This window comes from Tenrec ecaudatus, chromosome 12 (assembly GCF_050624435.1).
Source record: "Tenrec ecaudatus isolate mTenEca1 chromosome 12, mTenEca1.hap1, whole genome shotgun sequence".
Taxonomy (NCBI): Eukaryota; Metazoa; Chordata; class Mammalia; order Afrosoricida; family Tenrecidae; genus Tenrec; species Tenrec ecaudatus.
In genome coordinates this window covers 32,443,481-32,462,306 of record NC_134541.1, presented here as the reverse complement: position 1 = coordinate 32,462,306, position 18,826 = coordinate 32,443,481, and the positions used below count along the sequence as shown (strand labels likewise).

Sequence of the window (18,826 nt, the reverse complement as noted above, 5' to 3'; positions counted from 1 at the left end):
AGAGGCTCAGGTCACCATGGTGTGGGCTGCACATGGTCATTCAGAAGAGAGAAGAGTGGGCACCTTCTTGGCGTGGGCCTATTTACCACTATCCACTACCCCAGAGCTGACCACATCCATGTGAGCTCCTCCTTCTGCCCGTGTCTCTGGGTCTCCTGCTCTCCCTCAATCCCCAAACAGCAGGCTCCCTCCTCCTCAAAGACAGAAACCACCACTCTCATCCACGGCTTCCCCGCTTGCTCAACCAAAGCTACTTCCCCTGCAGAAAGCAGAAAGACAGAGCTCCCCCTGATCTGGGCAAGGACTGGGCAAACCCAGGAGCCTTAAATAGACAATGATGCGGGTTCCTCTTCCCTAGCACTGCCACTTCACCAGGCTGGAACCTGGGTCCCTGTGATTTCCAGAACATGCAGTGTTGGCTTGCAACATTCCAACCTCTGCACGCCAAGTATGTAGCTCACCTGAGCCCTGATGTTGGGCTGATAAATGAGACCAAATACAGCATCCACCATCACACAGTTGTGGGAAATACCCTCGCTGCACACCTGTCCCAGGGCTCTTGTAAGCAAGGACCACCAGCATCCCTAAGACGCCCTGGGTGCCCAAGGAGAACCAGCAGAGGCACGCAGAGTTGGCCACGTCTTGTCCAATATCTTTGTAACGTGAGACCCTATTTCCATAACCTCTTGCCATTTGCATGAATTCTGTTTCACAATCACAAAAAAGGAACTACCACGTACCCACAGCCCTCTCCTCCCATCACAGACACTCCCCCTGGCATCACGAGAGAAGACTGCAACGCTCGCCACGCAGCAGACTCCAGGATCCACCACATGTGGCAATCAAGCAGGCTCCAAGGGCCCCCAGGATGCTCATCCCGCCTCCCAAGTCCCTCCTGCCGCTCTGCTCCTTGCTGCTGCCTCTGCTGCTGGGACTCACAGGTGAGTGTGGCCTCCCTCCAGCAACAGAGAAGGAAGACTCACCTGAGCAGGAGCTTCACACAGGTAGCTTCCCTCCTGTCTCCAGCTCTCCTGCTGTGACTCTGCTTCTGGAATGACCTCCCAGTCAGCAGGACTTTCTCCTCTGCCTCTTCCTCTTGCAGACATTTTCTCCAAAGTTTGCTTTGATACTATGAATTCCTCAGCACATTCCCCAGAAGTCTTGCTTCTTCCCTGGGGACGTCATGCAGCTTCCAGGGATCCTGTCCTCTCCCACACAGGACTTTGGTAACTTGAGCTGACGGGGGTTGCAGTGAGTTTAGTACTCAACCTCTCAAATCCGTTTTCACAATGCAGGTGGGATATATTGTAGTTCGCATATTGGCTCCCTTGGATTTGTTTTCATTTTCTTGAGCTGCAACCTGAACTGAGCTATGAGTGGCAGATGACGTGCCCCACAGTCAGCCCTGGCCTCATTTGAGCTGCTTGGGTTGAGCTTTACCGTCATTGTGTCCCACGGGTGTAGTTGGTTTCTGTGATTCCATTTGGAGAAGCCAGTGTGCACAGCTGCTCTTTGCGTTGTTGCGATCTATATTAGTGATGAGGGATTCCTTCGTCTTGCACAATGCGAACATATGATCTCCAGGTTCCTTTCTGTCAGGAAGGACTGATTTTCTCACTACTGCTCCTACACTTGGTTGCCAACTTTGGTATTCCATCACCGAAAAGTATCAGTGCATCTTGATTGCATGTTTGAACCGTTTCAAACTGAACACATTGGTTAACGTCTTCCGTTTCTTCGTGCCTCGCTTTTGGATGGTGCATAAAATTGAATAATAATTGTAGAACCTGTAATTTCTGGTATTCAGGTAGCTATTATTCTGCCACAGACAGCATTCAACTTCAAGATAGGGCGTGAAGCGCCCTACGTGATGATGGATGTGATGCCATTTCTTATAAATTCTTTATCTCTGGCAATGTCAGCCACATGAGTGTGTGATGTGAAGTGTTAAATGATGCAGGAAGCATCCAAAGAAGCAGGATTGCCAATGACTTATTTCCAATATTTCCAAGCTATTTACTCACATAAATGCAGTCACGTACAAAAGAAGATGGAAAGAATACACACAAAAATACAAATCAGTCTACCTTTAAGAGGCAAAAATCAGTCCATGTCCAAGAACCAATGGAAATAAATGGAAAGTCATGCTGCACTGAAAGCATGAATGAAGCACAAGGCTTCAGGAATGGATGGCACATCGATGGAAAGGTTTGAGCCACCTGATGAAGCCTGGATGCACTCGATTGGCTGTGCTGTGAAATTTGGAACTTAACTACTTGGTTAATTACAGAAAGAGGTCAATGTTAGTACCCCTTTTAAAATAGGTAACTCAACACAATGTACAAGTTATAGAACACTGTCATGAATCTCAGAGGCAGGTAAAATCTTGCTGAAGATCCTTCAACAATGTCTGCAGCAGGACAGGGGCAGTTAGCTGCCAGAGATTCAAGTCAGATTTGGAAGAGGTTGGAATGAGGGATAACATTGCTGATACCGATGACCTTGGCTGAAAGCAGAGAATACGAGAAGCTGTTAACTTGACTTTACTGACTCTGCAAAGCATTGAATGAAGTAGACTATAGCCAACTACGCATAACCTTGAGAAGAATGGGGCTTCCAGAACACTTCCTGGAGCTCATGTGAAACTTGTCCAGGAATCAAGAGGCAGTTGTGCAAACTGAACAGAGAGAACACTGCACGGTGTAAATTCCAGAAAACATGTATCAAGGTAGCATTGTATCACCATATTTAACCCAACGATCTACTGAGCAAGTAATTACAGACGCGGGATTATATGAAGAAGAACACAGTATGCAGGTGACAGAACCTTGCTTGCTGTGAGTGCGGAGTTTGGGAGAACTTGTTGATGAAGATCACATTTCGAAGCCTTCAGTAGGAATTTCAACTCAAGGTAAAGAAAACCTAGTTCCTCACAGCTGGATGAATAGGAAAGAGCGTGCTATATCAAGGTGACATCATGCAAAGTAAAGAAAAGATTGACGTTGTCAGGGATTTCACCTTGCTCCAACCCACAGTCAGTGCTCCTGCTTACTGCGGTCATGGGGGCAAGGACACATTGACTGGAGGGGGTGGGCTGCACGAGACCTCCTAAGACTGGTGACAGACAAGGGCTTCCCTTTGAGGACCACGGAGCACCTGACCCAGGCCACAGCATCCTCCATCGCCTCCTGTTTATGTGAACGTTGGACACGGAATAAGAAAGGTAGTGGAAGAGTTGATGCTGCCAAAAAATACTGCAATACCGTGGAGCAAAAAGACCCGTCTTAAAGCAAGTACAGTCAGTGTACTCTTTAGACGCAAGGATGGCAAGTCTTTGTCTCACGGACTTTGGCATGATACCAGGAGAGGCTATTATGTGGGGAAAAGACATCGTGCTTGGTAAAGTTGTTGGACAGTGTGGCGATTACATAATCTGTTGCTGATTTGATTGCTCAGAGTGAATGGGGTGGCGTTTAGTCCATCAATCAGGTCACAGCTTGACGACTTCATTTGGAGGCACTAAGGAGATATATAGCTCTTTGGAGGCGGGACACCTGTTCCCTCCCTGCAAGACATGACTGGCGACAATCTGACGTGGCTATGCTGAAGCAGCCAGAGCCCTGGGAGCTGGAGGAGCCGCATGGAGACCCACCCAGCAGCGAGATCCTTCCACTGCCACTGGATCCACAAGACTCTCCACCCACTGCCCTGTGATCTTCCTGTATTCAGCATTATTGCATGGCCGCTTGAATCTAAAATGGAATGTATGGACTAGTATTGTCCATATGGGCTAATATCGGACTTATGGACTTGATCTGGACTGGGATGTTTTCTCAATATTCAATTGCTCTCATATGTAAAGCTCTTTGTTTATATCTATCTATCTATCTACATCTATATCTATCCCTGGATTTGTTTCTCTAGTCTACCGGGACTAACACAAGCAGTGAAAAGCAGGAAGAGTCTTTCTTGTACAAGACAGGATGGACAGACTCAATGGCTGCAACAATGGGCTCGCCCATGACCACAATTGTGGGATGGTGCAGACTGGGCTCAGTTGTGTTCTGTTGTTCCTATGGCCGCTCCGAGTCAGAATCGACACGATGGCACCTGTGGGAAACTGAGGACGGGAAAGAGCGTGTATATGGAGAAGTTCTTTATTCTCATAATTAAGAAGCCTGGGGGGCCAGGATTCTAGGTGGAGAGAGGCCTTCATACTTGTGAGTTGGAGATGAGTCCCAGTCACATTCTCATAATTAAAAACCATCCCCACATGGAGTGGGAGGGAATCAACCCCACAATATCCTCCTATAATTAGTGCTATCTTGAAGTTACCTCTTGCAAGCATGTGGCTCATTGCTCTCCGGCCCACAGTTTTATCTACAGGAGCAGACCTGATGCTATTGCTCTCCCTGCTAAAGGGGCAGTCACTCACCCTTTCCTGCCCCAACACTGGTGTTAGTTTCTCCCCCAATGAACTCAGGAACCTCTAGGTCAAGGACCCGCAAACTTTGTAAACAGAGGGCCAGTTCACTGTCCCTCAGACCTGTTGGAGGGCCAGATTATAGTTTTAAAAAAAAAAACTATGAAAAAATTCCTATGCACACAGCACATACCTTATTTTGAAGTTAAAAACAAAATGGGGCAAAAACACCCAGCGGGCCAGATAAATGTTCTCGGTGGGCTACATGTAGCCCACGGGCCAGAGTTTGGGGACCCCGGCTAGGGTTAGGGTTCTGCGCACTTTGTTATGAATGTGGTTACCTGTAATCAATGAGGCTTGCATGCTCCAAGACTATATAAGTTGGTGTAAGAATAACTTTTCCCTCTCTCCCACTCAGACCTGGTTCCTGATGCCACAGAGGAGTTGAGCACCCACAAATTCTTGTCTGTTTCTTAATTTTTTCCCTTTAATTACACAACTGTCATTAGACACATCTGGATGCGGGCTGGATCAACAAGCACCCAGCAACAATAAACGGCAGCTTGACACTGTTGTGGGCTGGATACATGAGCTGAAGCCCAGGGGGGTTGATTTACTTCTCCATCTGGGACTCGTCAATGTGGGCACTGTCTGCCTCCAGGTCGTTCTGTCCGGACCCACGCTCAAGTCTCGAAGTTGAACAGGGCCTAGGAGAGCAGATTCTTCTCCAGCCCCTGACACAGCCGTACATTAAGCCATGCAATTAAGGGATAGACCACACTCGCCCAGCAGCCCCAAGCAGACCTGGTGGATCGTCCCCCTCATCCATTGTCCAGTGTGCATCCCTGCCTGTGTGCCCTACTCTCTTCCTCGCAGTCTGCCAGGATCCTAAGAGACCTCTTCCTATTTTACAGATCAGGATCATGAGGCTTCGGCCATGGGGTTTCTTAAAGCTACAGGGGAGTGTGAGTTCAGCTTATTTGCTTTTTCACTCACTTTGCTCTCATTATTGTGGTCACTATAATGACAAATAGTCATTCAAATGCTTTTGAGGGACCACTAAATACAAAGACTGCTTCTAATCAGCGGTCCTCAACCTGAGGCTCGAGACCCCTTTGGAGGTCAAATGGCCCTTTCACATGGTCACCCGACTCATAACAGTAGCAAAATGACAGTGATGAAGTAGCAATGACAATAACTTTATGGTTGGGGGGTCACCACCACATGAGGAACTCTGAAAGTTCACGGCATCAGGAAGGTTGAGAGCCACTGCTCTGGATGCTCAAAGTCAACCATGAGCCCGCACCCTGTGAACGTGACCTTGTAGTGGGAATCAAAAGACAAATCCAACCCTGGGAGAGGCATTTGCCTGGAAGGAGAGGGAGAAGGGTGAAGGGACAGCATGGGGACAGGGCCGGAGTCCCACAGAGGCGCAGAGGTCTGACCCCACCTGAGGGAGCACCCTGGACATCCGGGGAAACAGCACTTCTTGCAAAGGGAGCAGCAGGTGCAAAGGCCCTGAGGCCAACATCATCTGGAATGTTCTCAGAGCAGTTCTGAGGCCTGTGTGGCTGGGGCATGTGGGTTAGGAAGGCCCTGAGGACCAGGCTCTAGAAAAGCTGCTGCAGGCCCAGTGAGGAGGGGGAGCATGGGAGGCTGGGGAAGGAGAAGACACAGGAAGAGGGACCGGGGATGAGATCTGTCCTTAGCCACAGGAATTGCCCAGTGAGAACTCACTGGACTCCATGGGTCTACCATCTCTGGGGCACTAGGAGGACAGGGCCAGACCCACAGACTGGACACAAATCCACAAGGTTTCTCTCCTGCCCAGAGGAGTGCTAGAGGGCTGCTCAGGGCATCTGCTGCATCCCTGATGGCTGTGCAGGGCTGACGTGCCAGTTCCAGGCAGGACTCGCCTAGGTCACCTTGAGGGGCAGTGGACCATGCAGGCTGGACCCAGGTCTCCGTGTCCTGCACAAAAGGCTCCCACTCATTCCCCACTACATCTCCACCTCGTTCCTGTCTCTATCTGCGCTCTCCTCTCTCTACCTCTGTCTCTTTCTACTTCTCGCTCTTTCCTCTGGGGTCTCTTTTGCTCAATTCCTCCCTCTCACTGTGGTCTGTGTCTCTCTGTTTCCCAGCCCTCCCTCCTCCCCTCCCCCACCCTTGTTCACAGTCAGGCTCTGGGCTGTTCTCAGAGGTCCCTGCCTATCTCACATCAGCATCTTCCTATGAGGTCATCGCCCTGTCTGAGGCCTCCCCTCAACCCCCACACTCCTCTGCCAGCTCCCTGTCTCCTGCCTGCAAGAGACCTGTGACCTGTGCCCCTAGCTGCTCCCCACTGACCAGCCTGGGAGCCCTGGATAACTAGACTGGATGCAGCATCCATGGGCCCCACAGCCTGTTCACTGGGGCCTAGTCTCTAGGGGAATCTGCAGGCCTTGTGGCTGACAGCTTAGCAGCAGCCCCTCCCCCTCAGCCCCTGTTGGCATTGTGAAAAGGACAGCCTTCCTGTGCCCAGCCAGGTGCTCAGGGACTTCTGTGTGTTTCCCATGTCCTTCTCAGGACAGAGCAGGGGTGGGGCATCATCCCATCTCCTAGAGAAGGAGGCACTCACTCAGAACCCACGGAGAAGCTGGTTCACACGGAAATGAGGGTCCAGCCCGGATCCACTCCAGGTCGGATGGCTCCAGAGGCCACCTCTTCCTTCGACTCATCCTCTGCCTCACACGTATTTAGTCCCCAGGAGAGTCCAGGTGGGGTCAGAGGGCCATGTCCCAGAAGAGGAAGGGGAGGCTCAGAGCAGGGAGGACGAAGGCCCTTTGCTGGGCTTCTCTCTTGAGCAGCCCTCTGACCCACTCAGTCACCTGAGCGATGCCCAGGGGCACAGCCTACAAGACACCCCATGTCTCCCCACAGCAGGACTTGAAACTGCTGAGCCCGGCTCCCTGCTGGGCACAACTTCCTGGGCCAGGCCACACACAGAACCTGAGCTCCTGCTCCAGAACAAAACCTCTTCCCCATCCACACACACCCTCCCCAAACACACACAATCTGAGTCCTCTCTGGAAAACAGCAGGCTGCTGACCTCTTGGTCAATCAAGATGAGAACTCACAGTTCATCTGAGACATGGGTGGCCCACAGATGGACACGGGTCTGCACAAGCTCACCCCATACCCACTCTCTGCCTGAACATTGCGTCCTGTATGCCTCGGTTTCCCTGTTTGCCTGGCAGCTCACTGCATAAGCTCATGGTGAGGATGCATGAGGTGGTCCAGGGGAGGATCTGAGCACATGGTGGGGCAGGGCTTGCTCAGAGAGGGCTTGTTGCTGACCGACGCTGGAGCTCACAGACGGCTGCAGGATGAGTAACAGCCCTGTGTTCCCTGCAGGACTGACAACAAGCCAGGAGGAGCTGCAGGTGATCCAACCTGAGACTGTGTCGGTCGCACCTGGAGAGACAGTCACTCTGTCCTGCCAGCATTCCTCTCTGCATCCCCTGGGGTCCACGAAGTGGTTCACGGGGACTGTCCCAAATCGCCAGCTAATCTATGATTTCAAAGGAATCAGAGACCAACTACAACTCTTCCCCCGAGTAAGAAACGCTTCAGACCCCACCAAGAGAGAGAACATGGACTTTTCCATCCGCATCAGCGACATCACCCCAGCCGACGCCGGCACCTACTACTGTGTGAAGTTCAGGAAAGGAAGCCCCGATGACGAGGAGCACAAGTCTGGTCCTGGGACTCGGGTGACAGTGAGTGGTGAGTACAGGGTGACCCGCCCCGAGTGACAGCTGCTCAGGACTGAGCCTCTGAGCTGTGAGCAACAGTCAGGGGTGCTGGTCCAGCGCGTTCAGATTCGGTGTCCCCCCCTCAGCCTTCCACAGACCGGGGGCTGAGGCCATGGGGTCCTGCTGTTTGCTCCAGACCCCTAGCTGGAAGCAGGAGGAGAAAAGTCTTCTCTGGAGCTTGATCCTTTCCAGTCTGGTCCCCGTGCTTCTGTCTCCATTACTGGACAGACGTGTGCTGAGGCCCTACTGTGTGCAGCTCTGCTCTCAGTGTCGGAAACAGTGAGAACAATGTGGGGAAGCTCTCCTGTCACGGAGGTTCTCTTCTCTCCTCTCCAAGAAGCAGAGGGTAGGTGTAGGTCAGGGAGGGGGTGGGCGTCTTTATTTCAGAGTCAGACACTTCACAGGGTGGGAGAGCCAGAGGGGCAGAGACCCCCAGCTTGATGGTGAGCCTGGTAAGTGGCGGGCCCAGAGAGCAGGACTGGCCAGAGGCCCTGTCATGACAGCCCCTGAGGTACAAGGAGGACCCCCCAAAATCACAAATGGCCAGGACCTGGGCACTCATCACAAATGTCTGTTAGTCACAGAGCTGTCCCACAGGTCAGGCTCTGACTGCTCCGGTGTGAAGCAGCTCTGTCCAGGGCAGGGCTGGCGCACAGTAGGTGCTGAATGAAAACTCTTTGCACCGACCCACTAAGCAGTAGACCCTTTGCCTCTTTCCATCAATCCCCAAAGGCTGGGAAGGCCCCTTCCCATCAGTCCCCGAGGTCCCTGAGTGATAGGAAATCACTGTCAAATGGCACCCAGACCACTGCGTGTCCACCATTTCTGTGTGGACGGCAATGTGCTCTGTTCATAATGACTGCAGGACGCCCCAGGGTGTGGAAAGGGCCTCACTTACTCCCTGGGCTCCTGCTGATGGAAACGCAGGCTGCTCTCAATCTCAGGACACTCACCCAGAGAAGCCAGGGTGACCTGTGTGCTCTGTCCCCCTCACCAGGGATGTCATTGGAGGAAGGAGGGGGCTTAGCTGAAGTGTAGAGGGACAGACGCCATCCAGACACATCGACAGATTTTCTCACAGCCCTGGACGTGGGCGGGGTGGGAGAACGGGAGCTTCGTCTTGACCCCACACACGTTGCAGGCCCAGGGCTGAGGTCCCACAGGGGCAGCCTTTCTCAGTGGGAGCCGGCACTGCAGCCCGTGTCTCAGCCTGACCCACAGCTGCTCTCTGCAAGTGGGCGCCCTCCCTCTCTGCCTGCTGTCCTGCAGTCACGGCCTGGGGAAGGGGGACGGGAGGACTCCCCCAGGTCCCCTGATGGCTTTACCTCTTAACCAGCTCTGAGAGGGAGGGTCCTTCAGCCCCTCTCACAGGATGGGACCTGTCTGTGGGCAGCCAGCGGGGCTCAGATTTGATTCCCCAGCCCCTGCTCTCTGCCACAGCCCCTGGGCTGCTCAGGGTATGGGGGATGCTCCTTCCCTCCCTGTTTCAAATGCTCAACTCCTGTGTTTTGCAGCAAAAAAAAAAAAAAATCCAAACTCACTGCCATCAAGGGGATTCCAGCACGTAGTGTCCCTGAGGACAGGATGGAACAGCGCCTGTGGGTGTCTGAGATTGTGACTCTTCACTGGGATGGACAGCCTCACTCTTCTCCCACAGAGAGGATGGGGGGTTTGAACTGCTGTGCTGTAGTCAGCAGCCCTAGTGTAACCAGTATGCCAGCAGGCCACAGTTTTGCAACAGTAATCATTAAAAACTCAAAGTGACTGTCCACAAGGAGCAGAGGGCTCCTTTATCACCCAGATCCCACAGACACTGCCCCCAGATCAGGGTGTGTGGCCCCGCCCGACAAGAGGGATCTCCACAGCCTTGTACTCCCTGAGCCATCTTCTCCCTAACTGCCCGGACCAGCTCCTCCCTGTGCAGCCTGGGAGCCGGTGGTGTGAAGGGCAGCAGTGATGGGACAGAGGGGTCCAGGCCCCCCCACTGCGAGCCAGCGCCCACTGCCCAGCGCTGAAGACCAAGCGTGCTGATAAGAGCGGTAGTGTCTGCAGGGTGCTGGGCTCCCGGGGGAGCAGGGGTTTATATCCCAGTCCCAGTTGGTCAGAACCCCAGCCTAACATGTTTACCCCTTCAGAGTAACCACCTGGAACGGACCACAAGAAGCGACTTGGCCTGCTGTAATTACCGAGGCACAGGGTCAGTGTCAGGGTCCTGAAAGTGGCCATTCACATATGGTGGCATGTGCGGGCTAAGGGCCACAGGAAATTCCCACGGGGACACAGTCACTGTGTCGGGGAAGCTTGTTTCCCTTCATCTGCAGAGGGGTGGCACCATGGACTCATGGGAGCGCTAAGAGGGGTGAGATCCTCTCTGTAACGTGAGCAGCACAGGGGTCAGGTAGACACGAGGGCTGTGGCCGCTGTGAGAGGTGCGTCTCACGGTCCTGGGATCCTCACTTCCACCTGTGAGACGGGCCCGGTCATTTCCCCCCTCGGATCCCTGAGGCCAGGAGAGGGTGGATACAGACCTCCCTGGCGCATCTATAGTTCCGTGGTTAGGGGTGCTCAGGTTGGATCATGACTGCCTGAGTTCAGATCCCAGTTCTGCATATTCATGACTGTACCCACAGAGCACTTACCGGGCTGGGTCTCTGTGTCAAGGCCCATTCCAGCCTCCTAGAGAGGGAGTCGCGTTGTCGTAGTTACCACAGGTGAGGCCAGCCACGAAGAGTCCATAGGATTAAGAGTCCTTGCACGGATGAGTGACTTTGTCACAGGCCGGACTTGGCAGGGGAATCACCTGGAGCAGAGGAAGGAAGGTAGACTTGGAACTCAGGCCTAGGATCCCAGGTCGGCCACCACTGACTATGATGCCCTTGTTCAGTTCCTTCACACCAGAGGGTGAGTCACACCGTGTGTCTGCAGGAAAGCAATTCAAAGGCTGGGGTGGAAGGAGAGTGAGAGTCTTCGTTGGGAATAGCATCCAAGGAAGGGGCCCCCTGTGTGCTGCTCACTGAGCTCTCACAAGGTGACAGGTTCAAGAGCACCTGTCATCTGATGGAAATGGATGCAGCTACTGCACCTGTTAAGGTTTAAACTCAAGGAAACTCGGCTGGTCCGACAGGGTTGTGATGAATTAGAACCATCTTGAAGGCAGTCTGGGTGAGACTGGAGAGTCCTCGAGGAGATAGAGTGGGCCTCACACACTCAGACACAGTATAATCTACCCCTCTGAGCACCAGCTCAGGGCTGCTTGATGGGCCAGGCTGGAGGGAGGGACCTTCTGGAGCACCCTGCTGGAGACAGGCCTGCTGCTTCTCAGAGGGGTGTCTCCCTGAGGCGGGGCGTGTCCTCATGCACCTCCAGGTCTTGTTCCATTTGGTCCTTCACATGGAGACAGGATGGTTTCTAACTTCTCCAGGGAAACAGTGAGGTTTGTTACTTTATCATGAACTTGGGTGGAATTGAAAGATTGAGCAAAACACATGAGGTTTCAGAGAGATACTGGAGCCAATTCAGCAGCAGGTATGTGTCCCTGCTCTGTGAGAATAAGGACAGTGACCCCTCCCACTTAGTGTTATCACCAGGATTAGAAAATCATTTGTGGGAAGAGTCTGAACAATCTCACACACATATCTTTCCAGGTGACCATGCACTGATGATTACAGCTGACAAATGTTCCTTCTTGTAGCCAAGCCCTCTGCGCCCCTGGTACTGGGCCCCTCAGCGAGGACCACAGCTGGGCAGACGGTGACCTTCACCTGCGAGTCCCATGGCTTCTTCCCCAGAGATGTCTCCCTGAAGTGGTTCAAAAGTGGGAAAGAGCTCCCAGCCCTGCAGACCGAGGTGGTCCCGCTGGGCGACAGTGTCTCCTACAATATCTCCAGCAGGACCCAGGTGATGCTGACCACAGATGATGTCCGCTCTCAGGTCATCTGCGAGGTGGCCCACATTTCCTTGCAGGGCTCTCTTCGTGGGACAGCCAACTTAACTGAGCTCATCCGAGGTAGATGACACACACCCAGCCCACGCCCTCACCTTCCCCAAAGCCTGCTTCCCTGGGTTTGCTCCAGGGCGTGTTCTGCCTGGAATCCAAACCCTAATAGTCTTAACAGCAATTGTTAAATGCCTAGTGCATTCTAAGTCCTCGTGCACTTGGTGGTTTTATTTATGCTGTTATAATTATTGCATTCTGACTGCATTGAAACAGTGTGCTTGGTAATTTCATTAATTATTGCCCTGGCGTAACTGTGAGTGCATGGGCACCTACTGTGTACCAGACACTGCACAGGGATTCCATGGGTGACGCACACAGGTTGTGTATTGTTTGAGCCCCTGCTGCATGCCTGGCACTGTCCTCAGGGCTCCCCGTGTCAGGATGGTGGGAGATCACCAGTCCAGAGCCCCTGTCTGTGATCTGTCTGTTCCACAAGGTCAGAGCTTCTGCTTTGTGCTGTTTCAGTTGCACCCACCTTGGAGGTGACACAACTCCCCATTCAAAGGAGCCAGGTGAGCATCACCTGCGAGGTCAAGAAGTTCTACCCCAAGAACATAGACCTGACCTGGTTGGAGAACGGAAATGTGTCTCAAACTGAATCGGCCTCCCTCCTCAAGGAGGACAAGGATGGGACTTATTCCCTGAAGAGCTGGATCCTGGTGAACAACTCTGCCCGCAGGGAGGATGTGGTGTTCACCTGCCAGGTGGTGCACGACGGGCAGCCCACAGTCACCAGAGAGCAGACCCTGTGGCAGGAGAGCACAGAGAACAACTGTGGTAAGCCTTATTCTCTACCCCACACCCCCTGGTCCTTTGTGAAAGTGTACCTTCATTTTGTCTTTGTACAAAAGTAGTCACCTGTGTTTGCTATAGAAAGATAATGTGCTGTTGTTACCAGCATTGGTCTGCTCATGGTGTCCCTTGTATAAAGGACCATACTGTGGTGATACATAGAGTTCTCATGGCTGGTTTTTGGAAGTAAACTGCTCAGATTTCTCCCTAGTCTTAGACTGGAAGCCCCACTAAAAACTGTTCCACATCTCAGGAGCACATAGGCAGGCCTCCACTGACAGATCCTGGGGCCTCTGCTTGAGGGGGCACTGGCCAGAAATCAAAAATGGGTCTCCCCGAGCCAGTCAGGGTGCAGCATAGCTCCAACAAAACATACAACTTCCCTCTAGTTCTTTAATGCTTCCTCCCCTACACTATCATGATCCCAATTCTACCTTACAAATCCAGCTTGTCCTGAGGATGTACACTGGTACAGATAACAGCTGGAAACACAGAGAATCCAGAACAGATAAACCCCTCAGTACCAATAATGAGAGTAGAGATACCAGGAGGGGAGAGGGAAGGTGGGGTGGAGAGTGGGAACTCAACCCAGTGATCCACATATAACCCCTTCCCTAGAGGACAGACAAAAGAAAAGTGGATGGAGGGAGGTGTCGGCCAGTGTAAGACATGAAAAACAATAAATATTAAATTATCAAGGGTTTGTGAGGGAGGGTGGTGGGGAAGGAAGGGGAGAAAAAAGAGGAGCTGATACCAAGGGCTCAAGTAGAAAGAAAATGTTTTGAGAATGATGATGGCAACAAATGTACCAATGTGCTTGACACAATGGATGGATGGATGGATTGTGATAAGAGTTGTACTAGCCTACAATAAAATGATGTTTTAAATGAATCTCACGCTTGGGATGCAAGAATTCTGCCATTGAGCCCCCAAGGCTTTCGTGGAATGATCTAGATGCCTGTGAATGCACACTAGAAGCTGAAGGAGCTCCCTTCCCCCATTCCCACCTGTCAAAGTCGCCCTCCAATAAGAGATTGATATATGTCTCCGGAAGTATTTTTCATACTGAATATTAACTAAAAAAGGAAAGAGAAGGATGGAGAGAGATAATCCTAATCACAACTTCCTGCAATCGGCTTTCTCACCCAACCCTGACCATCTCCCAAGTCTTCAATCTCCCCCACCAGGATGCCTCCTTGTATTTTGTAACTTCACTCTCAGCTCCCTGCAACTTGTGATGCTGTCCCCAGGCCCATGCACACAGCACACCGGAGGGGGAGGAGGGCCTGCATTTGAGATGTGTGCAGCTCATACAATGAATAGAACAAAGAGAAATGAAAGAATGCAAAGTTAACCGCCGTTCTCTGCAGTAACTCCTGCCAGGGATAAGGGACTCCTCTTAGGCTGATTTCTAGTGTATGAGATTCTCTCTGCTATGTTCTATATTTTTGATATTTTGACTAACTGTCTGAAAGTTGTCAGTAATGCATTGCTCAGAGGAAAAGAAGAGAGCAATCAGTGGACGTCATCCCTGAGATGGCACAGATGTCTGTTCCAGAAACCAACGATATTGGTTCAGTTATTAGCGCATGATCAATGACTGAAGGGACAGATTTTATAATAAGTAAAGAAGTAACTCATCCCATGAAAGATACACAATCTCTTTTTAAAACACTAAAAGTTAACTATAGGTCATTTCAGAGTAATGTTGGCTATGAGTAGTAGCTAACTATGCTGAACCAAGAGGCAGTTCTACCCTGCCCTACAGGGTCATTATGAGTCCGAATTGATTCAGGGGCAATGAGTTGTTTGTTTTGGTTTTTTCTTAGTAGATGAATATGTATCCCCTTATCATACTTACTCTATCTCAATGCTGAGCCAATAATCAGCGAAGATGGATTATATGGGGAAGTATGTGGCACCAGGATTGGAGGGAAGCTTATTAACAACCTACGATATGCAGATGACCCACCTTGCTGCTGACAGGGAGGAGGACGCGAAGCACTTGCTGATGAAGAGCAAGCACTGCGGCCTCCAGCATGGATTAGAACCCAACGTGAAGAAGACCCAAAGCCTCACAACTGGACTAAAATGGAGGCGAGGTGGAAGTTGTCAGGAATTTTCTCCTGCTTGGATCCACAGTCAGTGTCCATGGAAGCTGCCTTGAGCAAACAGGCTGCACAAGACCACTCAGAGGACTGAAAGGCAAGGATGGGACGTTGGGGTCAAAGGTGGCCCTGCCCCAGCCATAGTGCTTTCTTTTTGTTCTTTTTCCTTCATCACTTAACTAAGGGCTCTTACAGATATTATAACAGTGTATAAATCAATGATATCAAGCAAACTGGTACGTATGTTGCCATCATCATTTTCAAAACATTATCTTTTGCCTGAGCCCTTATCAGCACCTCTTTTTTTCCCTCCATCGCCAACCATTCCACACGTGAACTCCTGATACATTACATATTATTGTTTTTTCTTATCTTACACCGACTGATGTATCCTTTCTCCCACATTTGTGATTCCGCCCCCCTCGGGGTAGGGGTGGAGCTTATACATCCACCATGAAGCACAGGCCTGTGAGCGCTGCTCGGTGACTAAGAAACACTCAAGAAGATTCATGCATTGGCAGTGGGTGCTGGCGAAAGATATTGAAAGTACCCTGGACAGCTACAAGCACAAACCCAACTGTCTCAGAAGCAGTAAGGCCAGAGTGCTCCAGAGAGGCACAGATGGCCGGAGTTCGGCCAGCACACTGTGGATATACTGTCCCTGGAGAAGGACAGCGTGCTTAGTCAAGTGCAAGGGCAGCAAATGGAGGAAGGCCCTCAAGGAAATGGACTGACACAGTGGCTGCAACCATGGCTTAGGCACAGGGACAATTAGGACGGCTCGGGACAGGGCAGTGTTTCTTTCTTCTGTACATAAGGCCTATATGAGCTGGAATTGACTTAGTAAAAGCTAACCAAAACAGCAATATAGATGAATAATGTCCGTTCAGATTTCAAGGTCGATGAGAAAGAGTGCTGGGAATATTTTGCAAGTATTGGGAATTAGGTATAGTTCCAAAATAGTGCTTTACTTTGGGATGCCATGAAATGGATTTTCTCAAAGATAATGGGCAAGTGTAATAATAATTGGCACAGAGAGTTAACTGTACACCTTATGATCACTGAGGTGATAACTTTCTAATAAAGTCTGAGAGCGAGAGAAGTCCACGAGGTTGCCTAGAAGTGCTCTTGCTTCCATGGCTGATTTTTACATGAGGAAAAGTCACTCGTAGCTTTACACTCTCCTTTTCTAAAGACTTAAGTTTCCTCGGGAGACGCCATTCCATGCCATCCTTACCCTACATGAGGTACTTGATGTAACATTTCATGTGGGCAGATAACCTCATCTTTCTCCCATGGAGCAACTGAGGTGTTTGAACTGTCAACCTGGCAGTTAGCAGTCCATCACCTGCCCGACTTTCCAATTCCGTACTCCTTAAAATGACTACTCCCCAGATAGTCTTCACATGTCTTATGTTTAGGATGTTTCATTTTTCTGACATACATCATCCGAGTTGACTTGGTGAACATTGTAATAAGTCTCCCACCCAGGCTTCTCTTCCCTCCTTGGTGGAGTCTGCTTTGTCCGCCGAGTAGTGGCTTGCACTGGTCTCCTAGGGCTGCACTAACACATCGCCACAAACTACCTGGCCCAGAGCAACACATGACATTGCTCACAGTTCTGGAGGCTAGAATTCTGAAGTCAACCTGGTGGGTGGGTTTTAGGGAAGAATCCTTCCTTGATTCTTCTTAGCTTTCAGTGATTGTTCGTAATTTTTAGCCGACCTAAGACTATGGCTGCATCTCTGGCTCCATCTTCACCCAGTCCTCTGTATGTGTTTGAACCTCTTTATCCTATGGGATCCTCGTTATTGGATGAATGAGTTGCTGGATTAAGCCCACCTGAATCCAATATGACCACATCTTAACTTGATTACATGTGCAAATACCCTATCTCAAAATAAAATCATATTCAGAAACATTGTAGAGTGATCTTGGACTTCAAGATACTTTTAAAGGAACTTAAATCAACCTTACACAGCATGAATGATACAGATCCAAATTTTCATTTTCGGGAGTGCTGTCCAGACCACCTCTAGTCCAACTCTAATAGATCAGTTTTCCTGGGAAATAGGCTGCAAAATGCACACAAGTGTGCAGGCAGCTTTGGGAGAGGTGGTCTCATGGGCAGCATACATGAAGGGCTAAGGAAGGAAGTGGACGAAGGACACTGGACAGCAATGGACTCGCCATTGCAGCTGAACAACAGAGGCTCAAGCACTCCCCAGAGGACTATGGAGCTAGGGTGCTCTGTGAGTGCCTTCTGGAATGGAGGTGGTGGGACTCAGCCTGGACACTGATTCAACCAGTTGTTAGATGGTCTGTCAGAGAGGGAGGTGTGACCTTGAGCACTGCCGCCTCTAAAACAGAGAAACGTGTCCCAGTGCCTCACCTGGGATGTGGCCTCCGAAACCCCAGGAGGGACAAGAGAAAGTGTGCATCCCAAAATCGAACCCAGGGCCCAGGGCAAGGATGTCAGAGGGCATCAGCTCTGGGGACAGATGATGACATCAATTTTGAGACTCATTCCAACATGCAAAATCCTGTGTCCTTGACATGCCACGTGCTTCCTGCCACTAGAATGCCACAAGGTCGCTTAGAGCGACCTTGAGGGTAAACTCAGACCTTCAGCCCAAAGCTTGAAATTCTCTGTAGATCCTGTCTTCACTCCCTTGTCTGCAATGCTGACATTCATTCCGCTGGCTATAAGGTTGGTGGTGTCTTGGATCTAAACACATGGTCAAGGTGGCCCTCCTAAAGAGTGTCAGTGATGGATATCCCTGGAATTGAATCTCACTAATATTGTGACTCCCCCTAAAGTGCTTAAGTCTCAGTTCCTCAGCAGACTGGGGATAATAATTAGTCCCCACACTGTCCTGAGAATAAAGAAAGTAAACTCACGTACATGCCACTGACAGCAAGTTCTTCCCATCCCTTCCTGCAAGAAGGACTGTCTTGACCACTGGGAAGTAGGTGGGAATGAGAGCAGGCAGAGGTGTGGTGCAGAGTGCACCATCGGACTTGGGAGCATCAGAGGGAGTAAGGGCCATGCAGGAACTGGACCCTGTGCCCCTCCACTAATGGCTCATCCTACCTGTTCTCTTTCCTTCCCAGAAAGGACCAATCCATTACACCTCCTTGGAGCTTTCCTTCTAGGCTTCAAGGCACTGCTGGTCGTTGCTGTGTCTGTCACCTATGTCTGCAGGAAGATGCGCGCCTGGCAGTAAGTAGTGGGGAAGAAGCTCAGTCTTCAGGAGGGGCAACATCTATTCCCAGAGGAGCAAGGTCAGCAGTGATGAATAGCCTTGGATGTCCCATGTGTCACACAGTGTCAGTGCCCAGTAGGAGTGAAAAGGGTTTACATACCTCCCCTAGAAAAATTCCCTGAGAGATTATAACGTCTCAGGAAGCAGGAAGGTTATTGTATCAAGGGTTTTCACAGGACATTTTTAGGATCCCAGAGGTTGCATGGAGGAAAGGGAAGAGGGGGCTGAATTGAAGTCAAATTCATGGTCAATGATCGTGGACACCAGATTCAGATTATTTGAATACTACTACTTGATGGGAACAGGAGTGATCCACATTTTAGATCAATGCTCAGAACCCATGAACAGGTTCTTATGAGGACTTTCCTATTGCTACTGCTCATGACTGAGAGGACAGAACCCCAGACGGGGCTCAGAACTCAGGGAGAAAGAGGAAGATGGAAGCA

General features: G+C 50.8%; 1 protein-coding gene across 1 annotated transcript; it reads left to right on the top strand.

Annotated features, from left to right (window-relative positions):
- Positions 1-868: 868 nt before the first annotated feature.
- Positions 869-18,341, top strand: LOC142422619 (signal-regulatory protein beta-1-like). The gene is made up of 5 exons (XM_075527961.1): positions 869-941; positions 7,817-8,188; positions 11,909-12,223; positions 12,680-12,991; positions 18,229-18,341. Exons 1-5 carry the CDS (start codon positions 869-871, stop codon positions 18,339-18,341), a joined length of 1,185 nt encoding a protein of 394 aa, XP_075384076.1.
- Positions 18,342-18,826: the final 485 nt, after the last annotated feature.